Source organism: Haliaeetus albicilla, chromosome 22 (genome assembly GCF_947461875.1).
Source record: "Haliaeetus albicilla chromosome 22, bHalAlb1.1, whole genome shotgun sequence".
NCBI lineage: Eukaryota > Metazoa > Chordata > Aves > Accipitriformes > Accipitridae > Haliaeetus > Haliaeetus albicilla.
In genome coordinates, this window is record NC_091504.1 from 6,954,846 (window position 1) to 6,973,051 (window position 18,206).

The window sequence follows — 18,206 nt, forward strand, 5'->3', positions numbered from 1 at the left end:
CATAGCTTAAGCCCACGTCCTCTTTGCTTGTCTTAAACCTTCTGTTGCTCCATCTCTCCACCCTCCCTGAACCAGCAAGGCAAACAAGCCCAGTTGTTGGTCAGCTGGACAGATCCTTCTGCAGACCACCAGCAGACATCTGCCTTCTCTGGAGAACTCAAAGAAGGTCAGGACCCCTCATATTCACACTAGGCAGAATATATAGACTTTCTCAAACAGCTGCACCTTGAGCTCAGTGTGAGCCACAGCATCCATTCCTCACTCCTCATAAAACCAAGCGAAAGAACACACAGTGAAAAGTCACAATCAATACCTGTTACCAGTCCGTTCCAGGCGGGGGTCTTGACACATATCCAGCTCTGGAGTAGAGTCTATGATGTCCTGAACATCAGACCACTCATCACTGCTGCCCATTCCTAGGTAAGACAATACATATGATCTATAGGATCAGGACTTTCATAGGATAGTGTTCCTTGAAGGGACTTTTGCAGCTTTGAATATCAAGGTTTTAAAATTTCATGGTGTCATGTTCAAAGTCTTAAAATAGGAACAGAAAGCGGCTGATCATCTAGAGTCACAAATGCACCAGTGCTGGGAAGATGCCCTCAAAATTCCAGAGCAGGAAGACCCTAAGCATCCCCTTCCCTCCACCATACCAGTGTCAGCAAGGTCATTGGCCTGAATCCTCATTAAAATGTGTTGAGATAACGAGAAATACTTAATCCATTAAAATAAATTCCAAATAAACATTTTATCTGTTGGTAAAAACTCTCCAATCACCACACAACTTTAGCTGCGACTGAAGACAACAAAGTGATTTTCTGTGTAGCTTCACAGAGGTTACTGTAGCTATGAATTGACACTATTTAGTTTTAATAGAAATAATTTTTCAATACAAATTCTCAAGTCTACAACTGGTTTAGATACCCATTACAGTGAAATTTCACTTAAAAACCGATACATGAAATCTGCTCTGGTTTCTGTATAATCTACAGCCTGAAGCCAGTATTTCAAGAATAAGGAATTTCCTCCTCTTGTCAAGTCACATTTATTGATACCAAACTGTTCAGAAGCTCAGACCTGCACCTACTCTAAACAAGCAATATAAACACAGTGTCTGTTCACACAAAAAATTCTTGAAGGATTAAAGACCTAATTTGTAAACTATGTTAGTCCCTCAACGATGTTAGATGTGGAATTTTTGACCTTTTCAAACGGCCTCAGTAGCCAAATATACAAAGCCCATGACAACTTGAGTGTTAATTTTATTCTTTTAGGCTGGCATTGTGCACCAGCTGGCAACAAATGCCACTTTTGAAGACAAAGTGTGATGTGTATCTGTTGCCAAAGTAGGCATCCATACACCAGTGGTTCTCAAGCTCACAGAAACAGAGGATTCCTTTTCTTTATTTTTTCAAGCTGGGAAGCTTTTCTGCAAATACCTTCGAGTAACTTTTTTTGGTAGTTCAGCTCTAAGGCATGTACATCACGGACAGACATTTTAATTATAGATGCATAAAATACACAATTAAAATTCAAGTATCTGTGCTTCTCCTCAGCATGGAGATCCGATTTGGCATTATGTGTGAGAAATAGCTGAAAGGCTGAATATGCAGAGCACATAGGAAAGACGGAACTATCTGCCTTGAGCAGATTCCACAACATGATACTTCCACCAAGAAAAAAGAAGCTTTCAGATGCACAGTGACTTCACAGTTGCACACATAGAGAAGAGAGCAGACTTTGATCCAAGAAAGCTATTGATGGTAAACAAGCTTGTAAGCAGCAAATGTAAAAATAAGGGCAAGTATTTATAGGGCATTCAAACTACTGATATCCGTGCTCAATTTCTCTGATACCAATGCTTATACTGACTTGCCTTGGCCAGGCTCACCAAACAGATCACAATTTAACAGTTGGCTATGCAGAAGCCATACGCTTTTATGGAGAACTACATTAGTTTCTGGCAGATTGACTTCTGTGACCCTGGGACTTCCTCAGCAGCTAATAAAATACAGAATGGGACTCAGCCATGACAATTCTCATTCAAATGCTACAACAAAAGATGTTACTTTATAGTCTTAATTTGTTAGGAACCAGTTTGTGAATGTTAGCAGAGGAATATCATCTGTATCACTTAGGAAAAAAGATGATTATCTGATTCATATGCTAACCTTGGAGACCTATGCTCACCCCTGTGCTCCTGCACAGCCTTTCCTTACGATCTTCAGCTGGTTTTACAGTCCTTTTGTATATAAGTTCATGACTTGTAAAACAGACCACTTCTCATTTCTGAAGGCTGCTGCAGGTCTAAATACAATACAGGCTGGGAGTTGCTCAGACACTACATTGGCACAGCTATATTAAAAAGAACAGAAAGGGGCTTTTATCATGTTATTACACCATTTTCTTTGTTTAAACAGCCTGGTGCTAAGGGCTTAAGTGATGGCTTTCCTGACAAGAAATGATTAATTCAAATTACTAAACAACTTCAGAAGTGGAGAGAAAACAACTCTAACTTCCAAAGATTTGGGGAGGTTCTTATATAAGAAATAGACTAAAAGAAAACAGCTTATTTAGCTGAGAAAAACAGCTGGATATAATTGCTATTTTTAAACACATCAGGGTGTGGGATAAACACACAGAAGGGAAAATAATTATTTAACCTGACTGACAAATTTGGCATATAAACAACTGGATATAAAACACTTACGAATAAATCCAGAGAGAAAACTAAACGGAAGCTTTTAACTATCATATTGATAAGGTCCAGAAACAGCTTTCCAAAAGTTCAGTTAGCTTTTGGGGGACTTGACTGTTCATGAAAGAGGCTCTATGACATGGATGAATGCAACTGCAGGGGACTGAACTCAATAACCTATTCCCACCCTGTATACTTGTGAAACTATTCATATTACCGGCATTTTAAAAACTTGCTACCCAGAAACCTCCTAACATCCAATCAGCCCTGTCTCACTCATGTATCTTTCTAAGTAAGGCTACTTCAAATTCTCTATTTATGAAGCTGATTACCCCTAGAGTCTCCAGCCTCTTCCTGTAACAGAGGGACACAAGCACTGGGAAGCCAATTACTTTAATGACCAAGTACCCAAGTTCCAGCTTCCATACCTATGCTGACATTCCTCATCTCCTGCGTGACTTGGACTTCCATGTTCCGGCTGTTCCGCTTTTCTCGTGCCCTCTTATTGCTCTTGGTCGTACCATTGTATTCGCTGATGGGCTGGATGCTCTCATTCAATGGTGTGACAGCAGCGGACGGCACAGATGACGTGGGAGTGTTGGACTTGGTTCCAGTTGTGCTCGGTGTGGCAGCTGCTGAGGACTGCCCGGATTCAGACATTTCATCTTGGGGGCACTATACCAATTCCAGGGTGGGGGAAGAACAAAAAGGGAAAAGCACAGCTATACATTTCAATTAATCTCCCATTTGTTGGTGTATGGCTGCCTTAAAGCATTATGGAGAATGAGTCTTGCTCGCTGTACCAGTTACACGTCCAGCGCTTGAGGGTGACACTAGGCACTGCAACCACAATGAAGCAGTAAGTTCTCATGCTGAACTCAGCAAGCAAATCCCACCTATGAAAGGACTGATAGCCTTCCTCCTTTACTACTAAACACTGTTTTTCACAAGTCACATCAGTATGTCATCTCTTCATCATGCATCTCAGGAAAGGTGACCTTATCGTAAGTAAAAAGCACCTGCAGCTCACACTTCAGTGGAAGCTGAAGGGCTGTGGCACTTGCGGTAAGCCAGGCCAGTGTTTCCCAAGACTGGAAGGCAACATGGTTACTGCTTGGGAAGGATCTGAAGTGGCCTCTTAAGAGGTGTTGGATGACGTCATTAGTGTAAGCCATCAACACAACCTAGATGAGAGAACAGCAAAGTGGTTTTGACACTAAACTGCAGAAGCAAAGCGGATACCAAGCTGGGATGGTCTGACTTCACTAGCAGAAGACCTATGTCCCCATATCACCTTATGCAGAAGCTAGCCGGGCATTGGTCTAGCTTGACAACACAGTAGAAACAGGTGTGGTCTCCCCACTTCCAAATGACAGGACAAGACCCAAGAACTCAAAGATCAGAAGCTTACAAATAAAAATAGGAGATGGATTCCCATTGTGAAATGCGCACAAATGGCTCTCAGTTTTACAGACATTACAGCCCCATTTCTTGTAATACCACCTCTTGAAAAACATGGGAGGCTTTAAAGGCTCTGTCAGGATTTTACACTGTGACCCTTGTTTGTCAGTTAAAGCAGCACCGCTTCACTGTCAACCAATTAACGTCTTGACCAATGCTGTGATCACTCCCGGACCCAAATGAGATCTCCCCATTCTTCACGGCAGCCCACTCTAATTACTGCCTGCAGGGATATGACAAAATTAATGTTGAGTTATATGTGATAATGAGTTGCAATTGGATGCAGTGACATTCAGCATCTGCACATCCAGACCCAGCTTTAAACTTTACTACTTGCCTCTCCCCTCCTGTGCAAGTACTAGAAAGATCATGATTCTGCTCAGAGGCTGCTCTGAGCCTCCCAACCTTGGAGCTGTGACGCTGTTTCACTTCACTAATTTGGAAGTCTCGTTCTCTTGTTCTAATAATAACTTCACAACATGACAAAAAAATTCAAAATGGGATGAGAGAGAAGACTGAAAAAAATGGTGACTTAACCCTTTGCAGCCTTTTTTTTTTTTAAATCTGGAATCTTATTAAGATCTTCCTTTAATTAGACTGGCCTCTGTATGCTTATCTTAAAATTCCTCTTGTACACTGCACTGTGGAAGTCAAAGGTTTTATATTGCATCTGTGCATTTATATTGGAAATTAAGATTTTTTAAAACTGCATTACCATTAAATGTGATCCACATTTAGTATATAGTTTCTGCATTGTCAGTCCAAACAGCACACACATTCCCACATGGACATTCAAATCATCTCCCTGCACATTTGCTGATTTTAGCATCAAGACTGAGATGGGGACTTTCCACTTAGGCCGCTACATGTGAAAACCACACTTTCCACCTCTACTTCATATTTGTCTTTCAGGAGCTACTTTCCTTATATGTAAAGAAAAAAAAAATCAAACCAGGCTTTTGAGAAAAAATACGATCCAGGAAGCCTTGTACTACTTCAACTGCAGTATGCCTGCTGTGCTTTCTAATGCACAAAGGGATGAAGAGCATCATGTGTAAAGGGCAACCATAAAACCTCTTTCCCCAAACAAAACTTCTGTTGGATGAAAGTATTCAGAGATGTTCTTGTACTCACTGTAAGTCTATAAGCATAACCAAAGTCCATGAGCATCTTAGCACTGTAAAAGAGACACCCAGGTGGGTCCACATGTCATTCCTTGCTCTTAGGAACTAGATGTCATTCAGAAACCCTGTATCGTCAGTGTTTATAGGGTGATATTTGTATGAGAGATATCCTGTAACTTCTTGTTTATTGACATAATCTGCCCCTCACCCAGAACACACCAGTCAGTAATTACCTTGGTCTTTCACTTACTCTTTGGTTATACATCCTGTATTTACCTAGGAAACGTACTTTATCAACCTACCAGCCTGCATTGGAGAAATTACTCCCAAATGTAAATACTACCAAGGCACTTCTCTTCACAGTCCAGAAGCTCTATCAATCTTTGCTGGTATCTTCCTTCTATTGTCCTGAGTGCTCCATTAATGCTAAATAGTCCACTAAGTGTACAGCTCTCCTCTACAGCATAGGAGGCATTCTCCATAACCCATAGCTCACCCAAAGAATACTCTCCACAACCACCACTTACCTACAGCCATACCTGTCAACCTCCTAAACATCAAATGTGTAGTAGTGACCTCCAAAATGCATTGCAAAGGCCCAACATTCATAGCAGTCATATGTCACCATGAGAAGCCACAATTGTATGGTTATAACACTGAAAGCATAGTACATAAAAACAAAAACGTTAAGGACTTTCATCTCCAAAACATTGTATAAAATAAATGTACAACTGAATTTAAAAATAAAATAATGACAGCAACTAAAACAGAAAATAGTAATAAAAAGTATACAAGGACACTTAAAATATAACTATAGTATGGCCCCATGAAGAAGGAAAACTAGTCAGAAGAGTCAGGGTATACATACTGGGAAGGTGAGTCATGTGTCTGCAGTTGATGTCAGTGAAATGTCAGAGCTGCTGAAGAAGAGGCGAGGAGTGCATGAGAAGTACTGATGAGATTAATATTTAAGAAATAGCATTCCAGTCAGAGAGTGTGCAAAAAGCTTGCAGGAGGAAAATCTCCATTCCAAATTGCAAATCTAGTCAGCCAGTCAATCACATCCTTTAATTACTCATAGGTTTGCTCCATACTCTTAGGAAATCCTCTGTAACACACTACCCCATCCAAGTCTTCCACAGCCCAAGCTCTCTAACTCTACCCTACCAGCTAGCCTCATTAAACCCAGCATCCCATTTCTGAGTCTCCCTAATGAGCATCAATGCAAATCCCAGCACTACCCGTCAGATACATTTGGACCAGCACACTACTACTTCTGCACAAAGCTTTCTTGTAACCAGAAATGGGTTTTTTTTGCCTGACGCCACCAACAACAAATGACTAAGAGATCCAGTCAATACTCCCCCATTACCTGAACTTGGGACATCAAAGATTCCAATTTATCTGGGTTCCTGCCGCATTCTCCTGCAATGCAGATGCTGGGTTATCAGCAAGATCCACTCAACTTCTTTCAGAAGTTCTGCAGTGGTACTGCTTAAAGAATTACGCCTTAGCAAGTCTGTGGAAGATGGATCTAGCCCCAGTGTCCTCCCAGCCCTTCTCTAAAAACTAACACCTGCCACACATGCCTGATCACTAGAAGAGCTTGAGGGCATGTTCACACCACAGTGTGCAGCACTGCCTGGAGATCCCAAGGAATAAACTGGTTCCAGAACCAGAAGTGGGTTGGTCTCTGTGCATTTTGATTGCTGTCTGTGTCCTTGCAGCAGCGTTGTGCTGGCGCAGCATAAGTCTGAAGAAACACATTCATGTTTTATCTTCATCTCCACCATCCTTAATTATGTTATTGCACTGTGGCATTGCTATTCCCTAATTCCAGGCAAAACTCTCCAGAAATGACTGTAGGACCCGACTGGCATTCTGCAAGTTGCTACGATTCCCAAATTTCTGTGCCTCTAATACTACAGCAAGGGTTGGGTTCCAAGAACAGTCTCCACCCTATCCAAAGATCTCACTTTTGCATTTCCAACTGCCATGATGGCAGAGAGCTGACAAAGTACAAAGGTTTGTGCTGTGCTAGGCCTGGCTACTTTACAAAGGTAGTGTTAAAAAAGGGAAGTTGCTGCTTTGTTTTCTGCATAAATTTTGAATTTGTCTAAATTTCTTGTGCTATGCATCAAGGACGCCACTCCCGCAGAGTCCCTCAGGCCAAAGTACCATTAATATAATCTGGAGACATGCAGAATGGGCACAACAAGTTGCGTTTTTTCTTCGGTTTTTTTTCTCCTCCTCTTTGCCTTTACTGCCTCAATGTATTTTACAGGATTAGTGATTTACAACTTCTCAAAAGGACACCAGTCCTTACATGTGACATATAAAACGCCTGATGTTCTACAAATTCCAGGCAGAGAGAAAGTAAATTTTATCAAACACTTTTAAAGCAGACCAGAAGTTCTGTGAGATACTGACGGACATACTGTAAGCCGTGCTGGGTAGATGCACCACTGGCTCTCAGGCCTGCCACCAGGCATTTGTGGAACATCATTCAAAGAGAGGAATTTGGTGGGATCCTGAGCACAAAGACTTTGAGAAGTCTACAGGTACAGCTCATGGAAAATGTGGGTCACCATGTGCAGTCTAAACTGTAAACAATTGCAGTAACCTGTCAGCTAAGAGTACAACATCTGGGTCTTTGTGCTCAGACCAGTCTCCAAATGGCAGAGCAGAGCACCACAAGCAACAGGCAGAACCATGCAGCTGCTTCAGTGCAGTTGCAGTGCTGTGAGTTTTTTGGCAAGCCCCAGTGCAGAAGGCAGTGCATTGAAGGTGACAAGTGTATTGAAGGTAGACAATGCAAGTCTAGAGCAATGACAAGATATATGAGGAACTTAAGACTTCTAAGCACAGTGCAAGACTTGGGCATCCAGCGAGGATTAGGAGACCTTTTAATGAAGATAGGAAGGGCAGAACAGCAATTAGTCAGAAAGGACAAACACTGGAAAGCAAGCGCAATCCAATGCCTAGTCCAGCTGAGGTGCAAAAACACTGCTCTTGTCGAGGGGGAGAGAGGGGACAGGTTCCACCACTTCCTCTCCCAGATAAGCTATAAAAAAGTGAAGGATTTATCTTCCCTAAATCTCTAACTGCCTCCCCACAGATTCCTCTCAACTTGGGGCCAGCCAAGTAAAGGAGATTATCACTGAGACAAGAAGCATGAGGAGCTGTGTCAAATCCCTCCCACACCATATGCCAGATCTGCAAAAGAATATCATCCCACAGCACCGCTACCAAGGGAGCAGACACACAGCAGGGAGAGGCTGCAAAGGGTTATGGACACAGATCGGTCTCCATCTTAATGAAAACGTGGGATGCTATTGACAGTGGGAGAGTGGGAAACCCTTGCTCCGTGATGGTCTATAAAACCTTGTAGCTGGAGTTGGACTGCAGCTGGCCGAGGTCACTCAGGTGCCAGTGGTCCAGTGTTGGGACGATCTTGGCCCCTATCTGCCCACGTACCATGCCATCCGCGAGGGGGAAGACATTCAGAGAGTTAGGACGTTCCTTCCTGCTAAACAGAGAAACAGAGAGAGGGGAAATCAATCTGTTAGCCATTTACAAGGTTCCTATAGAAAAGAAACAGCATGCTAGCTTATGTGAAATATTAGTCACTAGAAACTGAATTGCACTTCTTCCCCTCACATAGCAGCTGTATGAACTCCCAACTCCCATACTTCCATGGTGTTGTCTCCTCAGACCTATAGTGTCTACTGCTAGAGCTATACCTCTTTCTGGGGAGACTCTAAGAAGGAGGGTGTCAAGTGACCACAACAGGCATGACTGACTTCTCCATCAGTACAAAAGATTTTGGGGGAATGCAAAAATGCAGGGAACCATCAGCCAATTTAAGTCAGTGTATCTTCTGAGAAACAAAGGTACCATGGGAAAACAAGCCACAGCAAGCAACTCTCACAGAAAAAAAAAAAAGCTCCCATAAATCCTAGAGATGTCATCACCAGGTCAGGAAGGAGGCTTTTAACTAAGTGTCATCTACACGGCACTTCTGTACATTCCACCCCAAATCTGGTTAGCTCCAACAGCAGAAATCAGAGGGGTTTGGATCACTTCCAATATTAAGCAAGAAAAATAATATTTGTACTCTCTGACCCCCTCTCCATATTACAATGCACTCAAAATTCAGAAATCAAATGAAGGTATAAATGAATGCATCAATCACATTGCCAGATGTCTGTAATTACATTTTATTCATCCTCTTCTTTCTGGCAATTGCAGGTGACTAGCTAGCTGCGGGTCTGATTCTGAATATAAAAGCTGGCACAGGTTTTAAGACCAAGTTCCAGTGGGAGAAAATCCAGAGCAAGCAGTGGAGGTGGAAAAGGCTGCAGCAGCATGCCGAAATCGGCAATTGGTTTTGTGCCAGAGAAGCAGGGCTGCAGGGACAGAGTACACATCCATTTAGGGGATACCCCCAGCAGCCTCCACTAGCTGGACTCCAGTGGCCCTGCAGAGGTGAACTAAGCTGATCCTCTGGGTAACATGCACCCACAAAGGGGTTCAATGATGGTACTTCACCTACGCCTATATGGGGCTTATTGGTGTAAGGTGATAAAATCTGCCCTTCTGTACACCAGTATTAATAACAGTAGACCTTCATGTGCCTTTCTTTAATGATCATCAGCACTGGTCTGATGACCAGGCTAGGCAACCATCACAACCTCCTCACCCATGACCGTGGGCAAAACAAACACAGCAGGACCTAAGGACCCCAGCACGTATGCAAACACACTAACACAGAAGATGGTGCATGAACCAGCTCATTTATGAAGGAAGGAGGTGGAGTGTCTAGCAAAGGAGACAACGTCTGTGGAGAAAACCAAAATGCCCAACCTTCCCATGCTTAGCACTGCCCGGCCAACACAGTTTATTGCACCACTGTGTCAGTATTGCTTGTGCTGAGGAATAATTGCTTGCTGTGGCCTATCTTGGACAGGCAGAAGGGACAGAAAGGTGTTTCCAGTGTGGCCCAGCAAGGAGATTTGGGATGCGCTTTTCCTAAGAATCTGCATTAAATTCTCTCCTGAAGATCCTAAAGACTCATACATGGAAGTTTCATACACAAACCATCTTACAAAAGCAGCACGTAACTGGATTTTAGAGGAACACAGATCATTGACACAACCTGATTAACCTGACTTTCTTTTATAGAGAAGATGCAGTCATCTTTCAACAGATTCAAAACCAGATTCATATGTGATAGGAATTATCAGTTTCCTTGTAGCCTTTCCACTCAAAATGCATCTTGGTGCTTGCTACTTTTAAATATTAAAAATCGCTGAAGGTTTATAGAAAACATTTCACTGCTGTTTGCCTAAATACTGATTTATGACATCTCCCCTGCCATCTATGCCTGCTCCTAATAGGTCATGATGCCCAAGTACATGTACTTCTGTCTTTCTGCCTGCATTTACTTCTCTTTATCCTACTGCTATCATTCCAAGATCCTGAAAGTCTCTAACAAACAGCTGTGTTTTAAGTTTCTAAATAACATACTAGGGAAATTTTTCCCCTAATATGAAATCTTCACCCCTGGCACTTTACAGATCTAAAAGCCACAAAAAGTACAGTCAGTTATGTATAAGAGATTATTAAGAGATTCAAAACTAGAAATTGGAACTCTATGCCACAAAGACAGAAAAGTCCTAGTTTTACAGTTAAAGAAATAACTCAAGGGTCCCAAAGAGTCTACTTCAAAAGAATCATTCTTTTCAGGGAGGGAAAAAAAAAATAGGCCATCTTTTGAGCTGCTTTAATCATTAGTTTCTTATCTTTCCTCTTCTCCAGGTTAGAATGATGGTCTTAAGAGAGTCATGCTTCACAGGTGTCCATAGCTGGAGAAAATTTCCTATAACTGCAAAACATTCCTTGCAAAATAAATGGTGTAGTCAGAGTATCTAACAACATGCTATAATATAAACACTTTTGTGACTATGCTGGGATGGCCTGACATAACTCACTGACAGCACTGAGAAATAAGAGCCATCCCAAATGTGTGCTACAAGAAGACTAAATTACACTTCCTCTTTAGGTAATCTCTATCAGATTTCTTCTGGGAACCCATAGCTTATTTCTGTGTTCATATACAAACACATGCACATTCAACATGCAAGAAGATACAGCACCCCATTGAATGTACAGGGAACGTATAAACTTCACAATCCCTGCTAAACAGAAACAGAGGTACAAAGTCTCTGTAGCATCAGAAGCTGTAGGATCTTCAGGAAAAGATTTTAACGTAGATTGTTAGGAAATTTCCTTGCTGAGTTTCTTTGGAAACACCTTCCAGCCTCTTCTGAACCTCCCAGGGAAGGGGAAAGAACAAACACCACAGAAGAGCTAACTTCAGCTTTGCAGTCCTGGGCTTGACTGCCAGTCTTCAAAGAAATTTAGAGTATCCTCAGGGCTGGTCTTTTGAGTGGTGAAGTAACCTTCATACACCCAATTCTTTCCAGTACAGGGTGACTCTTAACACTTGGCTAGTTCCACTTTGCGTTACAAGGTAAACAGCAAACTCCTCAATAAAGGTTTGCAGTAGCCAAAACCTGGGATCGGGAGTCCTAAAGCTTATAGAACATAACAAAACTATGGTTTGTTTGCCAGCATTTAAAGACAAGAACTGCTCTCTTTGCAGGCTCTGGGCATAGAACTCACTGCCCAGCCCAAAGTCAGCAGTGCCTTCAGAGAGCTACTAACCATGACACACATTTTCTGTCCCACTCAGCAAATATGCATGCCTTGTACTCTACAGTAAAATAAGGGACAAAAGATGACTTTTTAAAACATTCTGGGACGTGAAGTGTAAATGTCCAACCACAGAGGACTGATCCTGTTTTGGGACTGAACTGTGTCTTCTGCGTTGAGTACACAAGCTTCTTCCTGATGTGTTATCCCAGCAGCTTGATGGCTCCCTCTGCCTCACCCGAACGAGCAAGTCTAACACAGGTGCCAGTAGACAAATAGGGCAAACGTGCCGGTACAGTACATTCCCAGCATCACACTGTTGCCACTCAACAGCAACCTCCAAAACTAGGATTAACAAAGTTAAGATGCAGCAATAGGATTTACCTTTTCCTCCATGACTGGCGATGACTGCAGTGACAAACATAACAGCCAAAACAGAGCAGCAATCGCACAAAAAGCGAGACAAAAAAACAACCATTAGAGAGCAAAGGTCATGCAAACATGCAGTCCTACAACAGACACGGGATACGCATGCACTGTAATCTACACTATGTGGAAGTGTGCACTGTACTCATTACCACTCTTGGATGGCGGTTAATATACATGCCCCCCAACAGTTCTTGCACAAACTTCTCCCAAGTGACAGGCAAACATACTCGGTGTACTTACGGTCTTATGCAAATATGCACCCCTATGCAGTCTAACACACCCAAGCACATCCACAGATGAAAATAAATAAATGCACTCAAATTTGTGTGACAGGCCACGAGAAATTATGCCTGTGTCCACCGCAGTGCGCATCAGTGCACCAAGATAGACAAACGCTGGCATTCACCCCCACCCAGCTGTGCAGTGACACAAAACCACATCTGACCCGAGTGCTTGTGCACAAGCATATACAGACACAGAGCTACACACACACACGCACGCACGCGCACACACACGAACAGTGTGAAGCTTGAAATGAAGGAAAAAGTCCCATTTCCCACTGGTGCTTCCTACAAACTCGGATCACTATCCCATCGGGGGCTTTCACAGGCATACAGTGTTTCTCGGTTTTTTCTCTCCAAGGAGACTAGCAATATATGCCACACTTAAAAGGGTGAAAGACTATTTCTCTAATGTGAAGAGGCAATTCTTGATGAAAATTTTGCCCTTCATCCCAGAGAATGGGAGTCTTCCAGATATAACCAGTAACACTTTTCACTGTGCATCTCTTTCATGGAATGATAACATAAAGCCACTATTAATATTAGCTTATTTGAAAGTTAGGGAAGGAAAATCTCATTAAAATCAATTTCTACAATGCAGTCCAACCCAAATTTGGCAGGTGCATATATGAACCACCCCTTAAAAGAGAGAAGCCCTAAGTATGCTTTTCCCTATGGTACTTTTATAATTTTACTGTGTAAGTACTTCCACAGATACATTCTTATTTACAGAAGGGTAAGTGGGAAGGGAAACATGCCTACCACACTTATCCCATTTCAGCTCTAACACTAGGATCAGACCATGTTCTGGGAGCTCACTGTGGACTTCCAGACTGCAAGGGGGAGAGGAGAAGGAAGAAAAATAAGTCTGATAAGGGAGATTTTATGAACAGAAGAACGCCTGCAAACTACTGATTCTTTTTCCACCATGTCTTCTCTTGCTTTCTACACCCCTCATGCCTGTCTCTTTTGCCTAGGAAGGCTGCTATCTATCTTTCAATTATTTTTTTCCCCCAGTAGATTTTTACATTTTAGACAATTTAGCCAGATGCCAAACACTGTATTCTGCAATTATTTCTGCTCTCCTGTCCTGGTTTCAGCTGGGATGTAGTTAGCTGTCTTCCTAGTAGCTGGTACAGCGCTATGTTTTGAGTTCAGTATGTGAAGAATGTTGATAACACTGATGTTTTCAGTTGTTGCTCAGTAGTGTTTAGACTATAGTCAAGGATTTTTCAGCTTCTCATGCCCAGCCAGGGCACCTGACCCAAACTGGCCAACAGTGTATACCATACCATGTGACGTCCCATCTAGTTTAGGAACTGGGAAGTGGGGGGGGGCAGGGATTCGCCGCTTGGGGACTGGCTGGGTGTCGGTCAGCGGGTGGTGAGCGATTGCCCTGTGCATCATTTGTACATTCCAATCCTTTTATTACTACTGTTGTCATTTTATTAGTGTTATCATTATCATTATTAGTCTCTTCTTTTCTGTTCTATTAAATCGTTCTTATCTCAACCCAGGAGTTTTACTTCTTTTCCTGATTTTCTCCCCCATCCCACTGGATGAGGGGGGGAGTGAGTGAGCGGCTGCGTGGTGCTTAGTTGCTGGCTGGGGTTAAACCACGACATCTCCTAAACCACTCTCTGTTGTGAGACTCATTTACTGTTTTGCGGAAAATAGAGCACAGAGATAACTTGCTATACAGCCCACTCAACAACTACAACAGCCTTTAGTTATTCCTCTCTAGAAGAAATATTGTAAGATACTCTTTTCCAAAAGGACTATTCAACTGTCATAAGAGGAAGGGTAAATAGTCCCCCTTGATTCACATGTAACTGTGTCTTTCCTTCCTTTATGTAAGGCTTTGGTAGCCTTATAAATGAGTACAGAAATCTTATCAACTGATTCAGAATAAATAAAGGATCTTTCTTTGAGATACCAGTATCTTCCAGGTGCAAGTTATTCTTGTAGCCAAGGCTACAGAAATATCTTTAATTATTATGGGAGGTAATGAAATAGCAAGTAGACAGCATTGAAAAAAATTCTTCACTGAGAGGGAGGTCAAGCACTGGAACAAGCTCCCCAGAGAATCAGTCATGCCTCCAAGCTTGTTGGTGTTCAAGAAGTGTTTGGACAATGCTCTTAGATATATGGCTTAACCTTTAGGTTGCCCTGTGTGGAGTCTGGAGTTGGACTCATTGATCCTTGTGGGTCCCTTCCAGCTCAGGATATTGCGTGACTCCAAGGCTGCAGGGAACCTGGCAGGAGTCCCAGGCTAGTTACCAAAGTTTCTGAAGATTCATGTCTTTTACTACTCCCTTTCCATCCTTCAAGCCACTTTCATTGACAAGGTGGGGTTGGATCTCTTTTTCTCTCCCTTCTTCTTTCTTACAATACACAGTCAAAACTTTGGCAATTTGAATTCCATCTTTTCCAGAGCAGTCCAATCCAGCTACAGGGAGCCATAGCAGACAGAGGGTATTTACATGTCCTATGCCAAGACCTGAAATTTCCATTCCACATTACCCCAAAACCAACTGACATTCTAGTATTTAAGTGTTACAGACCTAAATACAAGTTACTAAATATCCTCATGTATTCTTCCTTTATTCTTAATATATTTTATTCTTAATTTCAAATAATTTTTCTCTTTCTTCATCTCCAAATTTTGTTCAATGCTCTTCTTTTGCATTTCATCATCCATACCAGATGATACTTCACAAACCTTCATGGCTTTCCATTTATCTGTTTTCTCAGTACTTTAATCTCCATGCCTTTGCCCATGCTGCCCTTTGTGTATAGCCTGACATGCCATCCCCACTCCTTTTCTTAGCCTAATGCTTCCCAAAGATTTGGTTTTTGAGTGAAGTTCAGTGATATTAACCAGCTGAAGTTCACAGATACTAACCAAGATCAGTCAAACATATTTTGTAAGAGATGATGGAGTATGCACCTAGCAAGCACTCTTTTCCAAGTATTCCTGTGCAGCTGGTACTGTCTCTATCTATTTTTCAGACCAACAGCTCCCATGGCTTGTGGTCAGCATGTTTGCAAAACCTTTTAACATTCCTCAAGGCCGGAAGAAATTTAAAAGTTAAAAAAAGACAGGCAAAGACAACAAAAAGATTTAATCTCCTGCAGCATGTCACTTCATCAATATTGTTTCCCTGGAAAACACTGTTTTAGTTTAAAACTTCCTGGGTTAGACAGTGTCACTATAGTGTTAATCATCTCATTAGCATGTGATGATTAACACAAATAGTAAACTGCAATGTATAAAAACTTCCACTGAAAACATCTTTTTTTTATGGCTGAGTGATTTAACATATTATGCTTCATCTGAGTAGATTATGTGTTATGTGATCTATTACTTCTCTAACCGGTATTTATGGAACATCATTTCTACTTCTCACCCTGTGAGCAATGTTACCGGTATACAGTATCAGCAGAGAGAAATCATTTGGTTCCTTCACGTACCAGTTAAAACCAGATGTATCTGTACTGAAATCAATGTAACTGTGACTTCTATGCTTTAAATTTGTTCTAAGACTACAAAAGACTAGTTCTTCTATATACTGAACTCCTTTCCTACCACCACCTTCTTTAAACAAAGGCTGGTTCTTACCAGTTTGGTGCTCTGAAAACAGGGTTGGGAGGGAGGAAAGAATCAATTTCTTGGGCATAAATAGGTCTATTGGGTGACTGACTCACAGAAAGCTTCCCTTGAAGGAACAGGGGAAAAAAAAATCCTATAACGGCTAACGCATTTAATTGCTATGGTTTTGCTGGCTATCACACATACAAAGACACACACACACACACACACACAAATACTTTATTTGACACCTCCATCCATTTTAGAGATAAGCCTTTTACATGCTACCTAAGAACACAAATGTATTTTTCCAGAGGCCCCCCATCAACAGCAGTGTGACAAAGCCTAAGCCTAAGAACACATAAAGCTCCTTGTCGTCAAGTGTACCCACAACCCATTACAAAAAAACTTCAACTACAATCCATGCTCACAAGGAAAGATCCTGCTTCTGGTTTCTCTCTCTCAAATACGTGCACTGTTTGTAAGTTCCCGGATGGCATACATTACATGGAGAGGTTATGGCCCTACCTTCTCCCAGGTAGACTGCCCTCAGTTTGATTATTTCCCCCAACTTGCTGCATCTTGGATCGTTCAATGTGTTCCACATAGGTCTGGATCATCTGTGAGGAGAGAAAAATCCATGAGCCAAACAGAGAAGAAAAGACTCATTTTCTGCTTTTGTTTGATATTCTCCAGCACCCATTTCCAATTCCCTTTTTTTTTTTTGCACATCTCCTTGACTTTGCTCTTGTCTTCTAAGCTTATGATGTAAGTGAGTGGACCAATCTGACAGAAGATCTGACAGCAAATAGTGTCGGAAATGACTTAAACTTAATCTTCTAATGGAAGAGCCATGACAGAGCATACCCAAAAGTAATGTAAGACATGTCCTGGAGGCTCATTGGCAGTGGGAGGTGACGTAGTGCAGCACTGTTCACAGAATCACAGAACCAGTGAGGTTGGAAGGAACCTCCTGGGGTCCAACAGGTCTGACGTCTCTGCTCAAACACAGCCACCTAGAGTAGGTTGCCCAGGACCATGTCCACATGGCTTCTGAATAGCTCCAAGGATGGAGACTCCACCACGTCTCTGGGCAACTTGTGCCAGCGCTCATCATCTTCCCAGTGAAGTTTTTACTCATGTTCAGAGAGAGCCTTCTGTGTTCCAGTTTGTGCCAGTTGCCTGAAGTCTTGTCAGTGGGCACCACTGAAAAGAGCCTTGCTCCATCCTCTTTACACCCTCCATTCAGATATTTCTGATATTCCCAAAGTTCAGAAGCTCTAGTCATCACTAGTATTGTAAAGCTGAATTCTTTGACGTGACTTTACATATAAGCTAAGAGTTTATTTATTTAGAAATAATGAGATGACATCCTACCTCTGTGTGACGCTGATGTAGGGCATTATACTCTTTCTTCATTTCTGATTCACGTTCCTCCAGTCGTGAAACTATCAAGAGAAGATTCCAACCATCAGCTAACACACATCAGGCTCTCAAAAGAAACTAGAAGTCGCAAAGCATATTTTGTTAGAAATTAGTTTGCACCTACTGAACAAAACAAGCCGGTACAGAATAATGCACACTATGGGATCTGGTCATCACTACAAACTCAGTTCACGGGTACCTGCATGTTCCCCACAGAAGTGGAGATCTTCAGCAATAGCCTGGTGCCCTGTAAGTGTTCTAGTTCGACAACAATCACCCTCTGGGATGGGCACCTCTGGCTATTTGAGGAGCAGGAGTACTGGACAAAACACCAATGAATTCTGAGGGAAACCTCAGCCAACAAAGCATGGCTGCACATGTTAAGGAAGAAATTGTAAAAATAAATAAATAAACAAAGAAACAAATAAATGTAATAGTTTCTATGAGAAAAAAATGGGAGGTTCTATTCAGGGACA

General features: G+C 42.0%; 1 protein-coding gene across 30 annotated transcripts in view; it reads right to left on the minus strand.

The window, feature by feature from the left end:
• The window catches only part of MAPK8IP3 (mitogen-activated protein kinase 8 interacting protein 3), a 78,420-nt gene that overhangs the window by 35,563 nt on the left and 24,651 nt on the right, over positions 1-18,206 (minus strand). For 13 of the 30 annotated variants that reach the window (XM_069809523.1, XM_069809511.1, XM_069809502.1 and 10 more), the window contains exons 3-8: positions 17,683-17,753; positions 16,834-16,925; positions 12,388-12,411; positions 8,671-8,815; positions 3,130-3,376; positions 314-416 (exon numbers count right to left, since the gene is read on the minus strand). In XM_069809523.1, coding sequence (XP_069665624.1) covers positions 314-416; positions 3,130-3,376; positions 8,671-8,815; positions 12,388-12,411; positions 16,834-16,925; positions 17,683-17,753 — 682 coding nt within the window. Of the gene's footprint in view, positions 1-313; positions 417-3,129; positions 3,377-5,813; positions 5,943-8,670; positions 8,816-12,387; positions 12,412-16,833; positions 16,926-17,682; positions 17,754-18,206 lie in introns of those variants that run through there. The other 17 variants (XM_069809510.1, XM_069809508.1, XM_069809500.1 and 14 more) reach the window with 8 other exon arrangements.